The 16134-nt window shown below is 41.0% G+C and overlaps 1 protein-coding gene across 6 annotated transcripts in view; it reads right to left on the bottom strand.

Moving 5' to 3' along the window:
• LOC6650487 (homeotic protein female sterile) overlaps positions 1 to 16134 on the bottom strand; it is a 161564-nt gene that overhangs the window by 15078 nt on the left and 130352 nt on the right. For 5 of the 6 annotated variants that reach the window (XM_047011617.1, XM_047011618.1, XM_047011603.1 and 2 more), the window contains exons 3-7: positions 3475 to 3765; positions 2552 to 2871; positions 2250 to 2299; positions 2053 to 2159; positions 266 to 352 (exon numbers count right to left, since the gene is read on the bottom strand). In XM_047011617.1, coding sequence (XP_046867573.1) covers positions 266 to 352; positions 2053 to 2159; positions 2250 to 2299; positions 2552 to 2871; positions 3475 to 3765 — 855 coding nt within the window. The remainder of the gene's footprint in view (positions 1 to 265; positions 353 to 2052; positions 2160 to 2249; positions 2300 to 2551; positions 2872 to 3474; positions 3766 to 16134) is intronic. The other variant, XM_023180013.2, reaches the window with a different exon arrangement.

Below are 16134 nucleotides of genomic sequence, written 5' to 3'. Positions count from 1 at the left end.
TCGTGTTGAAATTGCATTGCAAATGCAGTCAACAACAACAAAAGCAACATAATGGTGAAAGGATATTCCTAGTGTCAGAATTGTTGTAGTTTCTGCTGCTGCTGCCGTTGTGCAAATTTTTCCAAGTAATTTGCTCGGCTGCTGCAGCTGTCACCGTGCAGCAGCAGCTTGTTAAATTTTGTTGCATAAATATTTATGCTGGCATTCGCATGATGTTACCTTGGAATACATATACATACATATTTATTTATCTATGCATACTCACCCTATGGATTGTCTCTTCGAAACTGTGCTGTTGTCCTCCAGCTCCGCCGTTTATCATTTGGAAATGCCTCAGACGATCGTTGGCCGCCTAAAAAAGAAAAATTATAAGAACAGGTGTGTAAAGAAAAAGAAAATTGTAAAATTAATTTAAAGAAGTATTTGGAAATTCAATTTGGGCAAAAAGTTTCGGCCGTTTGGCTTATTAACTTTGGGAACTTGACATCAAATATGCACAAAGAGCATCTCTCTCCCTCCATCTCTCTCTTTGACCCTAGCAGTCGCCACATAACGGCCACTCATAAATCAAAGACTCCTTTTCACTTCTTCGTCCTGATGGCGGGAGTTGTTGCTGTTGTTGCTGCTGTTGTTGTTGGTGGGAGCACGTGCTTTATCGTGCCATTACGACGCCATTTTGTATTTCACACCTTTCAGCTGGGTTTTAATTTTTAATTAATAACGAGTTCATGGGGCAAACATGGGTCGCCTCGGATCAGTTCAGTGCCGTTACGTTCCATTCGTTTAGGGTCGCGACCCTTGGACCCTAGACCCCAATTCACGGCTCTCTCTCTCTCTCTCGCTCTGTCTCTAATGCGTTTGTTTTCTTATCATAAATACCAAATCAACTGGCTGGGGTTCAAACACATGGCCATGGCCATATTCAGGGTTAACTTTGGAGTAGTCGAGCAGCATCTCGAGCCAGGTGAGTGGCTGTTTAATTATATTTTGAAAGGCCATGCCATAGACGAGCTGGCAAGGATGCTGCTACTTAGGCACATATCCTTAGTCATTTCCTGCGCTTATCTGTTGCAGGTCGTCCTTCTTGTGCTGTTACCTCTCCACCGGGTTATTATTTATTTTCTTTTTTTTTTTTGCTCTCTCTCCTTTCTTTGGTGTTTGTATGTGTGTGTTTGTATTATTTTTTTTTCGCCAAGCAGCTTCTTTTATTTATTCTTACTTGTTTCGTTGGTTGCTTTTGAAAAATTTATGCATGTCCTTGCTTATTTATGAGCGGCGTCGCCTGACTTGTCCCGGCTACGTTATCTTTGGCCACAGTTTCATTGCCAGGCTGCTGCTGCTGCTGCTGCTGCTGCTGCTGTTGCTACTTCTTCCCGCTGATGCTTTTGCTATTGTGCTCGCCGCCCTCAAGAATAGTAGTGCTCCGTGCAGGAGCAGACTGCTCCCCAAAGGTCTGCCTGGGCTCTAATCAAAGGCGCTCGGCACTGAATGAATCCTTTGTGAAAAACAGAGAGAGAGAGAGAGCTGCCAGCAGATAAAGTGAGCGAATGGAGTAAGTACAGCTCACGATGCTGGGTGGAAGCAGCGCCAAGAAAGAGAAGTGGCAATGTAGACATGGCCGTTGGCAAAACATTTTTAACCTTTTCAGTTTGGCACACAGACAGAAGACGAAACTGGCAAAAGTAGAAGCAGAACCAGTAGCAAAAGCAGAAGCAGTGCGCATAAAAATTTACATGTCCCCAGGGCCAAGATTAAGTACGGCAGCGCGCAACCAAGACGCAGAAAGTCATAAAATGCCAGGCCAAGAAATGGAAAACGCAGCGGCAAAGCGGCAAGCAAATAAATTGAAAGAATTACCGCAGTTGATTTAAATGAAAGGCAAGGACAAACAATTTGCTTGCGGTCATAAAACGAAGCGCGAAAATGAGTTCCCCAGCATACATCCCCCCCACCCTCCTCCCATTCCCCATTCATCGTTCATTCTTTCATTCCCTTTCCCCAATGGGTTTGCTGTGGGTATTGGAAAAAAAAAGAAACTTGACAAAAACTTACTCTAGCCTGAGCGCCATTTTGTTGATTGTTGCGATCCCGTCGATTGACAGTTTTTAAGCCCTTCAGCAGTCGGGCCAATGTTGTACGTTTCTTAGTTTCGCGTCCCTCTGTGTATGTGAGATATGGAAAGAGAATTGGATTAGCAAAAGGGAATTGAAAGTTGCATACTGATTTTCTCTCTTCCATTTTGACATTACCTGCTGTCGGTGGAAATTCATAAAAATACGCGGAACGTGGACTCAGGCAACTATAGGAAAAAAGAAAGAAAAAAGCAAATAGGAAATTGTATGGGTCAGAAGGTTTTAAAGGACTTTAAGAATCAGCAGTAATAAATTTAAAGGTTAATAAGAACAAAAGTTTCTGATAAAGATAGTTTCTAAAGAGAGCCATAACTAATTTCAGATGCATTCCTAATTCATCTAATTATTTTCTTTGTGTTCTGTATGTGGCTCACTAAATGACTTTTAATGAAAATGTAATGAATCCTTTTTTAACTCACTTTTGTTGCACAAAATTCAAGTGGGCTACATTTGGCGGGAGGGTCTGATGTTGCTGTGGTCCAACTCCGGGCTGTCCTGCCGCCTGTTGGCCTGGCACAATTGGTAATTGTTGTTGTTGCTGCTGCTGCTGTTGCTGTTGCAACTGCTGTTGCTGCAGTTGTTGCTGTTGCTGATGAATGCTCTGTTGCGTTTGTAACGTTTGCTGTTGCAACAAATGCTGCTGTTGCGTCAATCCGCCGCGTGCAACACGTGGCGCAAACACACCATAACCGAAACCATAGATCTCATCTTCTTCCTTGTCGGACAAACAACTCGAGGGCTGTGAAAATTATAGTTTTGAAATATTAGTCTTAAATTTTAAGAAAGTTAGTTGGATATACGAGTTAATATATAGTAGGTATATTTTTCGTGTAGTTACGTGCAACATGCAGCACACAATAAAAATGATGAAAATGAAAATTATTTCAGGCACAACAAAAATTCAATTCAAATATCTACAAATTGCTTGTGATAATATTTTTTCGGTTTTTTTTCTGCATAGAATTATTTACAAAATTTTCAATAAATTTTTGGGTTTTTGTTTTCTAATTTTTGGTTTTTATAGCCAACGCCAACATCAATCAGATTTTTTTCATAATATTTTTGTGGTCAATTTCAATTGATTTCAAGTATTTATTCTGTAAATATTTTCTATAACCATTTGATTATTATTATAATTTTTTTGGTGGGCCTAATGCTGCTAATGGTGGGTGGTGGTGGTGGGCGGTGGGTGTTGTCTGTGTGCTTTTTATTATTATTCATCTTATATTGGTTGCTTTGAGTGGTTGTTGTGTGGGTGATAGGGAGCTGAGTGGATTTTTGTTGGTGGAGGAAGGGAGCGGGGGGGAGCGAAGGATATGGGGCAGCATATGTATATACATACCGAATATTTTCCTGGCACATAAATTGGCTGACTATGACTATTGGGCAGGCCGGCGCCGTGCATTGAATGGCCACGATGGCCATGTTGCTGACGGAGTTGAATACCGCTGCGACCACTGCCCCCGCTTCCACTGGCGCCGCCGCTGCTACCGCCAGCTGGATGTAGCGGACTCCGCTCCGCCCAAGCTGCTTGTCTAGCATTCTCTAAAGCACTTAAAATATCTCCAAAGGGAGCCATTAACAATTCACAATAGACGGATGCAAGACCCTCTAAATGACCGCGTTGTCCATCCTGGAAACGAGAATAGCACCAGAAGAAGAAGAAGAAGATAATAGTTACGTACATACGGCGCAGCCAGAACGATAGTGTGAGGAGAGAGAGATAGAGAGAGAGAGAGAGAGATAGAGAATAAGGTAGTAGTGAGTGACTGAGCGACAGAGAGATAGAGTTTTTGTATGAGTGTTAACTGCTAATGATTAAATGGGCTAACAAAAAAATTTGTGGTATTTATTTCGGGTTTTCGATTTAGTTTTGGATTTGGCGAGCGAGGGTTAATGTTATTGATGTTGGCGTTGGATGATGATGGTGGGCGTGATTGTTGGTTTAGTTGCATTAATAATTCAATTAGTTTGTTCGTTTAGTTGGGTTAGTAAACAGGCATTCGGTTAACAAGGCTTTGTTGTATTAATCTAGATGTGTGTGTGTGTGTGTGCGTGTGGGTGTTTACTTATTTGGGCAGGCGCTTAACTCAAATTAGTTTGCCACATGACGCCAATTGCCACAAATTATTAAGTCAACATTTAGCCGCAGGGCACTAAAAGCAACTGCCTAATGCACTTAGGGTATATCATTTGTCTTGGCATAAATTATGTTCCAAGTCTGGCTAAAAGCCCTTGGCTTTCAATCCAAAGCCAAGGCCATACATACATACATACACACATACATATACACAAAACATACACGTAAAGAATGAAAGAAAAGAAAGCCTGATAAAATTGTTAACAAAACAGAGAGTTAAATTACACAACACATGCACACGCATACAAAGACATTTACGCCCACATACAGACATACAGAGAGGGAGAGAAAAAAGAATTCACACATACATAGACATTGTGTCGCAACCCCCTCTATATGTATACAGTTTACGCACTTTTTCATTGCATACCTGAAGGGGCAATTTTTGCATAGATGGGAGAAATGAAAGGTAAAACGAGCAGCAGCAGCGGCAGCGGCAGCGACGAGGCCAAAACCGTGACACTTTGAGTGCCGCTCGGGGCAAAGTTAAACTCTTGACATTGTTCCACGGTTAATGCCACCAACGACAACAACAACATCCAATCCTGCACGATGGCATCAATCAAATATGACACGCATTAAACAACGCAGACTGCGTGTGTGTGTGTGTGTATGAGAGGGAAAAATTGACAGCCTTCCCACCTGCTCAAGCGATATCTAGGCGTCTATATATATGTATATTGGACGCGTTGCGCATTATAAAAAGTCTGCTTTGGTGCTTTATGCCTTATTTATAGTTGATTTTCATGCTGCCACCTCCAAGAAAATCAGCTAACAATATACATATACAATGTAAGTTGTGTGTGTGTGTGTGAGCGCGGCGCAATTTTCCAGGAAATTGCTGCGTTTAGCGTAATTTTTGCTACTTATTGCCTCTTTGCGACGCCTAGGACCGTAGAACGTCTTTTCATTTATAGCCTTTGGCTGCCTGTTCAGAGTTCCATTCCAAGTTTTTTTTTTGTTAGCCTCATTTCATTTTTTTCTTTTCCATCTACTTTACTTTCTTTCTTTTCTTTGCAGCGGGTAATTTCACAATGAGCCCTTGAGGCGCCAAAGGTGTTGGTTGTTGTTCTTGTTGTTGTTGGGTTGTTTGGCCTTTCTATTAAGTGGGCTTAACAGACTAAGGGGTAGGTAAGGTGTAAAAGTTTTGATGAGCCTGAGACCAAGTGTTTCGGCATTAATAAACGCCCAAAAATTCAGTTTAATGGTCAATTGAAATGAATGTTTAAGACCAAAACCTAGAACCTATGCCAAGTGATATTGAAAATTATGTCCCAACATAAATGTTGTGATGCGAATTTATTTATTTGTATACTATTAAAAAATTCAAATATAGTTTTAGCTTTATGTTTGTTTATTATTATTGTGATTTTCATTCAATTTATATGGAACGTTTGCCATTTCGCAACTAATCAATATTTCAGTTACTTACTATACAAGTCTTTCAATTTTCCTATTTGACATAGAAATGCTTATGGCTTATGGAATTATTCAACATTTCTATGGACTCATAAAACACATATATGTATGTATGTATATGTGTGTATTTGTATCTATATATAAATACATGTATGTATGCAATTGCTCATTATGCGTTGTGTAGAAATTTATTATGCAATTTCAAGTTTATGTCATCGTGTGCGGAATCAATTTCATTGCACGATGGTTCGAATGATTATGCCCTCTCCCTTCCCTTTTATTCTCTGTCTGTCTGTCTGTCTTTCTGTCTGGCACTCATATGGCAAAGGAGTCATAACAACAAATTCATAAAGTCATTTGCAATTTGCTGCAAAAAGGAAAAAGAATACAAAAATAAAAGAAAGGGGAGAGAAAAACCAAAAGCAAATGCGATGCGACAGCAAATGTTGGAAAAGTTTCCATCATGATGATGATGATGATGATGATGATGGCTGATGAGGATGGCGGAGATGGATATGCTGGCTGATACTTATAGTTATACTTATACTAGTTATGTTTGTTCAGTGGATGCTTGAACAAATTCATAAAAGGCAACAGCCAGAAGAATAACAAGAGCAAAGCAAGCAAAATAACTGTCGCAATAAAATAATTTATTGAAGTTTTGCAATGCCAGCGACAAATGCAATAAACTTGTGAACCTTTCCACACTCGCTCACACACACACAACATGACGTATGCGTTATAAATTTATTTTCAATAGCGTTGGCTTGGCTAGAATATTGGCAACTCTTGACACATATCCGTGCCACTTTGAAAGAGATAGAAAGAGAAAAACAGAGGGAGAGCGCGCGAAAGAAAGAAATGTGCAAACTGCGGACCAAGACAAACAGCATGCAAGGCAGTTAGTTAGAAGCACTGGGAAACTGGGAGCTAAAGCAACAGCAGCTAGAAACATCAGCAGGATAAAGTGATGTATGAGTTTAACGCCCTTACGTATCAGACAGCGACAGCGACAGGAACCTCCTGAACTTAAGGCAAAAGTTGTCTAAGCGCAGAAAACAAAAAACGCAAAACACAAAAAGTAGAGAAAAAAAACTCTTGTAATATTTTCTATATAAAACTAAGGAAAAATATTAAACGAGTGAATATGTTGCTGGGATATTGACAGCATAATTCGTAGCGTATAGCCCAGAGCCGTGCCAGGATTTAGCAATGACAGCCGCAGCAGCACGAGCAGGAGCAGTAGACAAACTTTTTGGCAGCCAAAAATTTTGTTATTTCAGCTCTCTGCTTAGAGCAGCTAAACTGAAGAAGCTGGCCAAATGACTTTGTTTATTTGTTTTATGTATTTAGTAATCAGCTTCTTGGCAAAACAAATTATTTTTCTTTTTCTTCATTTGCGTTGGGGAGGCAAATGCAGCCAGGACCAAGCACCAGCCAGAACAACAGGCTAATAACTTTTGACATGGGCTTGTAAGTGGCATTAAGCAGCATACATACATATTATTGGGGGGTGGGAGGAGGAGGTGTGGCACATTATGGATATGCCCTGCAGTTGCTACATTTTTCGTTTGCTCATTAGTCTGGTCATGGAATGAAATGAAACTCATTCGAGTCTGTCAATGGTTTTCTCTTTTGCCCGAAACTTGACACTCGACTTGACTTGAGTCCTGCTAATTGATGACATTGCGAAAGATGTTGTTAATAAGAAGAACATGACAGAATGAAAGGGTATGTGGAATTTATCACTGAAGTAGGTAAACAAATAATATAGGTAAAAGAATATTATATAGAACCGAATACTTTAATTGAAATCTGTTTGTCTAATTTTGATCTAAGGCAACTTTCTTTATCTCAAGTGTTAATTTTAGGATTATTATAGGGGAAATCTATTCTGAAATAGCTTTTAAAATGTTTAAAACTTCGCTTAAATGATATGGGAAATCTGTGGATAATCATCCAATGGATAAATTTCTGGCCTGTTAGATAAGGTTTAAAGTATTTCAAGGCAGATAGAGTATAGAAATATCGGTATTGATATTTATTCGCCTGGACTTAAATGCCGGCAAGCCGTTTAATGAGCAAACACAACGCACGCAAAATTACAAAAGGAGAGGAGAAGAGTAGCAAAACAAAACGAAAGAAAGAAAAAAAAACGAGAAAACGAGAATAAACAAAAGCTCGCCTGTTGGTCAGTTCCAGAATATTTGCACAAGGCTTCGAGCCACATGCAAACACCAATTAGACTGACCACAAAGCAAATAAAAAAGGTATCAATTAAGGGGCGGCCCTCTTTAAGCGACTTTCGTTTATGGAAGTTTTTGCTTGTTGTTGTTGTTGTTGCTGCCGCTCATCCATTGAATCGTTCAACCATCCAACCATCTCTACTATTCCTCTAACCATTTGTTAAGAGCAAAATCTATTTGCGTTTCACAAAAAGTCAGTCACAACAATCATTCAGATGCTGCTGCATCCGTTTCCTTTAGACGGTTGATGCGCGTAATCAGCTAAAAGAAATCAAAATCCAAATCAAGTTGATTCAAGACGGGGAAGTCAGATGGCAATGCCAATGCTATTTTATGTTATATTGTGTTCAGTTCCGTTCCGTTTCGTTTCGTTTCGATTCGTTGTTGCTCACTGAAGCGTCGATGTCTATGTCAGAGAGCACTTAAGGGTTAATTTCATAAATTGTAGATCAAAGCATTTCCCTTAGCAAATTGTTGATGGCGCGTCCGCCCAGGCATTTGCCCTGCAGTTGACAATTTTTGAAAGTCAGTGATTTGTAAATAATCCTTTTATAAGCACAATGGCTGCTCGTTAACGGCAAATGAGTTTTAGCATGGCCAGTGGACAAGCACGGCCGTTCTGCCACCTCCAACTCTCCCCAACCATTACACACACGCCTCCCTTTGCTTCCCACCCTACACTCACTTTGCTGCTTATCGCTGTGACAATCTGAGAATGAGGCACTGAATAATGCGTGGCCATTAACACAGCCATCATCGTCAGTAACAGCAGCAACAACAACAGCAACAACAATATCAAACGTCCTTGTCCATATCCTTTGCTAGCCTCTTGCCGGCAATTCCAGCCAACACATTTGATGTTGTTGCTCATTGTTCATGGTCGTTGTTAGTTTTTCGGTGTTAATATGCCGCATACATGCAAAGTTTTAGCCAGAAAACTAGCTATGTAAAACCTACCATTACGGAAAATGGTATTTTGTATTACATCCTTTTCCATACATGAAAACAAACTTGAGAGCGAACGCCAAAACGCGAAAGGCAAACTCAAACGCGATCTCGACTATGTTAAGTTGTTAAAAAGCGCAAAACCTTGTGTGTGTGTGTGTGTGTGTATCTGGGTGTGTGTGTGTTAGCTGGTGAAATTCATTAGCAAGGCGCACATGTAAGTATCGACAGGGCAGCAGGACCATGGCAGGAGGTAGGTAAAAACAGGGATATACTGCTCTTGCCTGAAAGTATTTTCTAATTAAATACTCATGTTTTACAATATGACGCTGACATTTTGCGGAAATGCCTTTTAATTTCACATTTCAGATGCGCTTACACATGTGCCACAAAAGCCTTTGCCATCTCGTTTAGTCTTCCTCCCTCTGCCTCTCACAGGTCCAACCCTTCCTTTTAGCAGCTTTTAACTCATTTTGCTTGGCATCTTTCAACGTAGATGGCTGGCACATTTAAGTTTAATTTGCCAGAAATGAGTTTTAGTTTTGTAAAACATACGGCGCACAAATTCGAGAAGCATTTGCTGTGTGTCTCAGTGTGTGTGAGCCAGTTCCGCCTGCTGTTCTTTACATTTGCTGTGTCATTTCCGCTCTTACCGCCCATCCCTTCCTCTCACTCGTACTCGCACATTAGCAGCAAATAATTTAATTTCTCATTTGAAAGTGATGGAAAAATCATATAAAAAACTGAATGAAAGAGAAAAAAAAGGGTTGCTCATAAAAATTACGCATACGCAACGTTTGACATAAAATTGCGCATGATGACGACAACAACGAGGATGATGATGATGAAATAAAGAAGAGAAGATGGTAAAAAGTCAGACAGAGTCAGCTTCACTTCACTTCAATGACAGCCGTTGCCTCGAGACTCAAACGCATGACAAAAAGCGTGGAGGAAAAGTGGCCACCTTCCCCCTCATCAACTGCCATTCGCCCCTCCCCATATCTATTTGACTGCCTTGCATTACATTTCAATTTCCATTTTTCCTGCCATTTAATTTTAATTCATTTGCATTGTCTCGCTCTCTTTCTCCATCTCTGTGCCTTGTGTCTGTGCCGTGTTCTTTGTTCGTCTTTGTCATCAAATGAAATGAAATGAAATCAGCCATAATTAGCATAATATTTCATACTTAATGTAATTTAAGTTGGCAAAAAAACAACAACAACAACAACAACTGCAATGCATGACAGAGTCGGTCGAGCCATTCGAGTGACAGCCATGCAATGCCCTCGACAATGCATGCAGTCATTTCAAAAAAGAACCAAAGGACGCAAGAAAGGGTGTGGCCCGTGTTGGATATGGTTTGAATGTGAATGATTGTCCCCGTTTGACATATGCACACACACGCCAAGTGCACCGTTTGATTGTTACCGCCCTAAAGCTTTTGAGGCCATTTCTATATGGCTTCACCTCCGCATCTCCCCTCCCCTCCCCACCATAAGTGAACCTTTCTCTCTCTTATCCTCCGTCTCTGTCTTTCTCGTTGGCTTCACGCACGTGCCCGCGGGCTGCTTGTCTTTTGCCAATTTATGCGCTCGCCTGACGCAATTATGCGATATTTTCGCACAGGGGCGCACCACACTATGGGCGTGGCAATAAACCGTTGTGGCGAGGGCGTTTTAAGTTTTGCTCGAGTTTTTGGTTTTGTTGCGTAATTTAATTACTTTTTTGTGGCATGGTCTGAGGGCTGAAACTGTTGAGGAGAACGAACCGTGTGGGTTCGGGGTGGGGGAGGGGCTGGACAATGCTGCTGCGTCTGCCACTTGTGTGGCAATTTAAATTTTGTAAGGAAAATGCTTGAGGTCATATTAGAGGAAAATTAATGTTGTTTTAATTGTAAATGAGTTTGCAAATGGACAAGGCAAAACCGAGAATCGGGATTTGCTCCGTTTCCAATTGTGTCTAGACAATAATGAATGAGAGTTTTAAGGTCCTGGAGAATGAATGTTTTTGGGTAACTTTAATTTTAGGTAGAATTCTACTTTTCTCTTTTCTCTCTGCATATATGGCTAATTATTATAACCAATAATTAGTTCAAGCCAATGTTAAGCCTCTTTTCTATATCTGTTGTCAATGATTGATTTCATTATTTCTTTTCATTTCTTTTGCACAAACATTAGTCATCTGAAAATGGGGGAAAAAATGTGTTTGCTGCTTGCTCTTGGTAGCAAATTGACATTAAATGCACAATCAAACAACATACGCAAGCGACAGAGAGGGAGAGAGTGGACGAGAGGAGACAAAATACAATTACAACAAAAATAACAAGTAGGAAAATGTACATACACTAATCTGCCATAGAGAGCAGAAGCAGGGCGAAATTGGAAAAAAGTAGGCGTTGCTGTGTGAATGAGTAAAAGGCAAAACGAGTGACAGCATGAGAAAGTGCCAAAATGACTAACGCATGAAGCATGGATGGCAGGATGTATCGGGGTAGAAGAAGAAGAAGAAACTTTGAATGTCTGGTAGACACTAACCATGCCCCATACCCCATTCGCAAATAAATGGGTGATGAGAAGTAGCATGACTGGCAGTCAGACAGATTGAGTTTCATTTGGGTGGAAGAGTTTCTTTCTTTTTTTTTTTTGGGAACCAAAGGCAGTGCAGAAATATTTTGCCAAATTACATTTCAACAGCCTTTTGCTGTTACAGTTTTTTTTCTTTCTCTATCTCTCTCTCTCTCTCTCTCTCTCTGTCGTTCGTTCGCACAGTGACTTCCATTTTCCATGTCGTGTTGGTCAGTGAAAGAAAAATTTCCACATTTGGCACATCAATGTCAAATTGAGGCATCGGCCAGACAGCCAGCAGCAGGCAACAGTAGAAGTAAAATACAGAAAACGAATGGAGAAAGCCAGGAAATTGCCAAAAATGTGTAGCCATGTGTGTATGTGGGTGTGCGTGGGTGTGTATGGGTGTGTGTGTGTGGGTGGCTGCAGCAAAGTAGACAAACTCGTAAAATGAAATGAACAAAAAAGATTTCTATCTTGACCATACCGGACCGAACGTTCGTTTTTGGCCACTCGAATGACCAAAGTTGCTTAATATGACAGCTGCCCCAGCTCCACACAGCGACCAGATGAAGGGGCCAAAACAAATGAGTGTGTAATAAACGTGGCCCATGGCCCATGGATGAGTCAAAGTTGAGGCATAAACTGCAATTGCCGGCAAACTTCTTAAGTAAAAGTAACACAGAGAGAAAGAGAGTGGGCGAGAGAGAGAGAGACTGAGGAAAACTATTTAAGGAAGCCACATGGAGACGAAATGCTTGTTAAGGCGCAAAGTTCTTTATCATTTACTCCCACCCCATAAGCACCGGTAAGTCCGATGCTAATCCGTAGCAGCAGCTCTGAATGCTTAAAACAATTTACTTTGATGCCCACACAACCATAAAGACACACACACACACACACACGTCACAATCCAATTGACTTCATTTGTCCAACTGAAAAGAAATAGACAAAATGATAAAGCTTTAGGGTCACCGCCGCACCCCCCCTTCCTCTAGAGCTTCTGCTTAATTCATTGTTCTCTCTGTCTGGGATCTAGAATTCAGAGTCCATTTCCACATGCATTCATAAGTCGCACCCTCGAGTCAGTTAACCTAAGCGCACACACAACAATGGACAACGGCAGCATTTTGATGGATTCACCCAATCCTACTCACTCCCATTCCCTTCTGTTTGGTTGGGTGGGCGTAGGCATATGAATTGATTTGCTGTCAGATGCTACGGCAGGCAGCTGCATGCACGACTTGCCTTGACAACGTCCTCATTATGCCGCACATATGGGCATGGCTTTGGTCTTCCACCACGTGCCACTTAGTATGCGCAGGCATGTGGTAAGATTTGGCTGCCAGCCTGCCAAGCTTCTAGCCTTCCAGCATCATCAACTCCCCCTCGAATTCATTTCAATTTTACGTATTTCCTATATACATTTTTCTTGGCAACAATATTTCTACTATATTCCCTCATGCAGATGAGTTTATTGCCCATACGGTAATCTAATATTATAATATTTATCAAAGCAATCTTCGATAATTGTATTGGAACAAAACATTTATTCGTTACCAAGAAACAAGCTGTCAACATTTTCATAAATTACAGAATGTAAAAATAATATTTTGGTATTAAAATTAAAAAGGCAAATGGACTTAAAAGTCCGCTGTTTGAAACTTTCTTCATCAAGTCAGCACTCCAGCACTTGGCCTGATCAGGGCGTTGGCGTTGGCGGCGCCTAAAACTATGCTTAATTTTTTATCAACTTGCAAGTCACGCCGAAAACCGTCAACAACGACGACCCAAAGACCAACTTTGAGCCAACCTTGGCATTGGGCCAAGGCGAATGACAACTTAAGGTGATGGCGGGGCGTGACATCACAGATTGTGCTGCTGCTGCCGCCGCTTAAAAGCCATGAAAATGAAAAGAAATGCTGCAAAGCTTAAGCTCAAGCAAATGGCAACGTTTGTGTGGCCTAAAACGCCTAAAAAGCACAAGACAGGCAAAACAAAAGCGCGCTCTGAGAACATTGAACTTTTCAACTAAGAATAAAGCCATGTAAAAGCAAAAAAGTGGCCAAGTGGCTGTTGGGATTGCGAGGGGTAAATAGTTTGTGCAACCGGGCGAATGGCAAACAGCAAACAGCAAAAAGACAGCAGCCAGTTGGCACTTTGGCAGACAACAGACAACAACAACAACAACCGACCAAAGTGTGCACCCTCTCCTAATGAAGCCAGCCAAAAACCTAGCAGACACAATGTCTACCAATGTTTTTGCTGCCGAAAAGTGCATGCATATGGGTCTGTCCTCACCGTCTGTCTGCCTATTGTCGGGCCCATGCAATCTGCCAGCCATCTGTGAGGCGTACACACTTGTCAGACATTGCTGACAGGACGACGACGCCTACCTGGCCGCTTGACAACTGTTCCCAGTTTGCTTCTGTCTTTGTCTGACTGTCTGTTTGTCTTTTCGTGGGGCTGCCGTTTAGCTTTTAGTGCACTTGTCAATTGCCTGACCTAGAGAGTGCCACCCTAAAACGACAACAACAACAACAACAACAGCACCAACAGCCCCAACAATACTGACTCATTGTCTCCTTTTAGTGCATTTTTTTTGGCGCGCTATTTACTTTTTTTTGTTGCTTTCGTTGTTGGGTATTTATGGCTTTGGCTTTTGTGAGCTGTAAATCTGTTAAGCTCTCAAGTGCCTTGTGTACTGGGCAAATTAATAAAACTTTATGAAGCTCTCACGCTTGCGTTTATTATGCTAATTTCCAGTTTGAATTACCCAAAGCCCGTCTACCTCCCCCCTACTCTGCATCCATCGACGAGCCCAACCCGTTTGGTTAGCTCTAGCCAAGCCATACCCATAGTGAAATGTTGATTAGGGCTTATCAAAGCTATTGGCGCTTTGGCTATGGTAATTTCATTTTATGTGAGAAATGGGCATTAAAAATGCAAAAGTGATTATCTCTAATGGCAACACACACAGACACACACACACGCACACAAACACACTCACCATACAGTTATGCAAACCCACAATGCATTTTGCATACCATTGTAGATATTGAAGGGGCGTAAAACTTGGGGGTGGTACTTAAAATGAGTTTATTATGAATTGCATATGTATTTGTGTCTGTGTGTATTTGTGAATGCAATTTGATGGTGTTCATAATGGCGTTCTGATTGAAGTGATTAGCTTGCTTGGAGGACATCAATTACCAATTGCAAATTTCTTTTATACATTATCAATACATATGGGGAAATGGGCTTAATGAATTGGCATGCATATGAATTCCTTTTATCAATTTGAGTTTTGCCTTTTAATTTAAACATTTTAATTTAATATATTGCCGTGAAAAGAAAATACACCTACATAACAGCCTTTAGTTGGTCTGATTTCGAAGCGTGAAATTTAATTAATGTTGTGTAAATTTTTTATTTTTATGCATATTTTCACACAATTGAAATCAATTTCATATCTTTGTCGTGAACCAAATGGAACTCATTCCATTATTTTAGCCGCAGACAGACAAAAGCATCGAGCGGTGGTCGCATCAATGCAAATCCGCACAATGTAAATTAATATAGCATACTTAACAGCGCACAGCGGCACCCATTTTGTGGCTAACAAATGGGAATTTTCTTTTTTTTTTTGCACTTTTTGCTTTGGCAGATTGACACTTTTCATCAAAGCAACAGCCGCAACACTTGCACATTTGACAGTCCACAGTTGTCGTTGTTGTTGTTGTTGTTGCTGTTGGTTGGCAGGCGGCAGTGGCGGCTGTTTGTTTGTTTGCCAGGGGTAGAGTGTCAGCCCCTGACCCGGAGCCATACACGAACCAATCAGTGAAAATTTTACCACAGGCAGACACACACACACACACACATGCTCAAATACACATATACTGAATGCATGACGCGTCGCGTTTGGCTGGCTTTAGCATTGTTGTTTATCAACGTTGACAAATCTTTATGTTGCCTGCATTTTTTGTTTTTTTTTTTCTGTTGTCGTGTTGTTGGCTCGACTGGCACTCTAGCTATTTTTCATTAGAGGAGCGCTCGCATGTGGTTAGGTAGAACGCACAGGATGCGGGCAGGCAAGCAGAGGGTGCATAGGAGAAAGAGGATTTAATTTATTTAAATGCTTATCGCGAAAGGCTTAAATGTTGTTTTGCTTGTTTGGGCGGCGGTTTAAAGCGGCTTATGAAAAGACCAAACAAAAAAAAAAACACAGGACAACAAAAAAAATCACAAATATTAATAGGAATGGACTGAGAGACAGAGAGGCAAGGCAATGTTTTGGGTGTGGAGTTAAGGCAAAGCACTGCAACGTGTCTGATTGTAGATATTGTGTAGAAGGCTTACAATTTTTATGCGCCAAGGATAAGAGAGAGAGAGAGAGAGAGAGAGAGAGAAAGAGAGAGAGAGAGAACTGGCAAAGCGTAGGACTTAGAGTATGGAAGAAAATGAACGACAACAGCATCAAGCAGCAGATGGGCTGGTGATGAGACCGCAAGTTGAAGGGAAATTGAGTTGGAGCCGGTTAAAATGAAGAGCCTGGTTTGTTACCGCAACAAGACAAAATAGACACGAGACACGAGTTTAGATTGAAAGGGTCGAGTACCCAGCTCACACAAACACACCACACAACTGTCCGTTCAATTAATTATTCAAGTGAAAATTTTCATATCCTG

This window comes from Drosophila willistoni, chromosome 3R (assembly GCF_018902025.1).
Source record: "Drosophila willistoni isolate 14030-0811.24 chromosome 3R, UCI_dwil_1.1, whole genome shotgun sequence".
NCBI classification, from domain to species: Eukaryota; Metazoa; Arthropoda; class Insecta; order Diptera; family Drosophilidae; genus Drosophila; species Drosophila willistoni.
The sequence above is the reverse complement of the archived record's forward strand: the minus strand, read 5'-3'. Positions and strand labels throughout refer to the sequence as shown.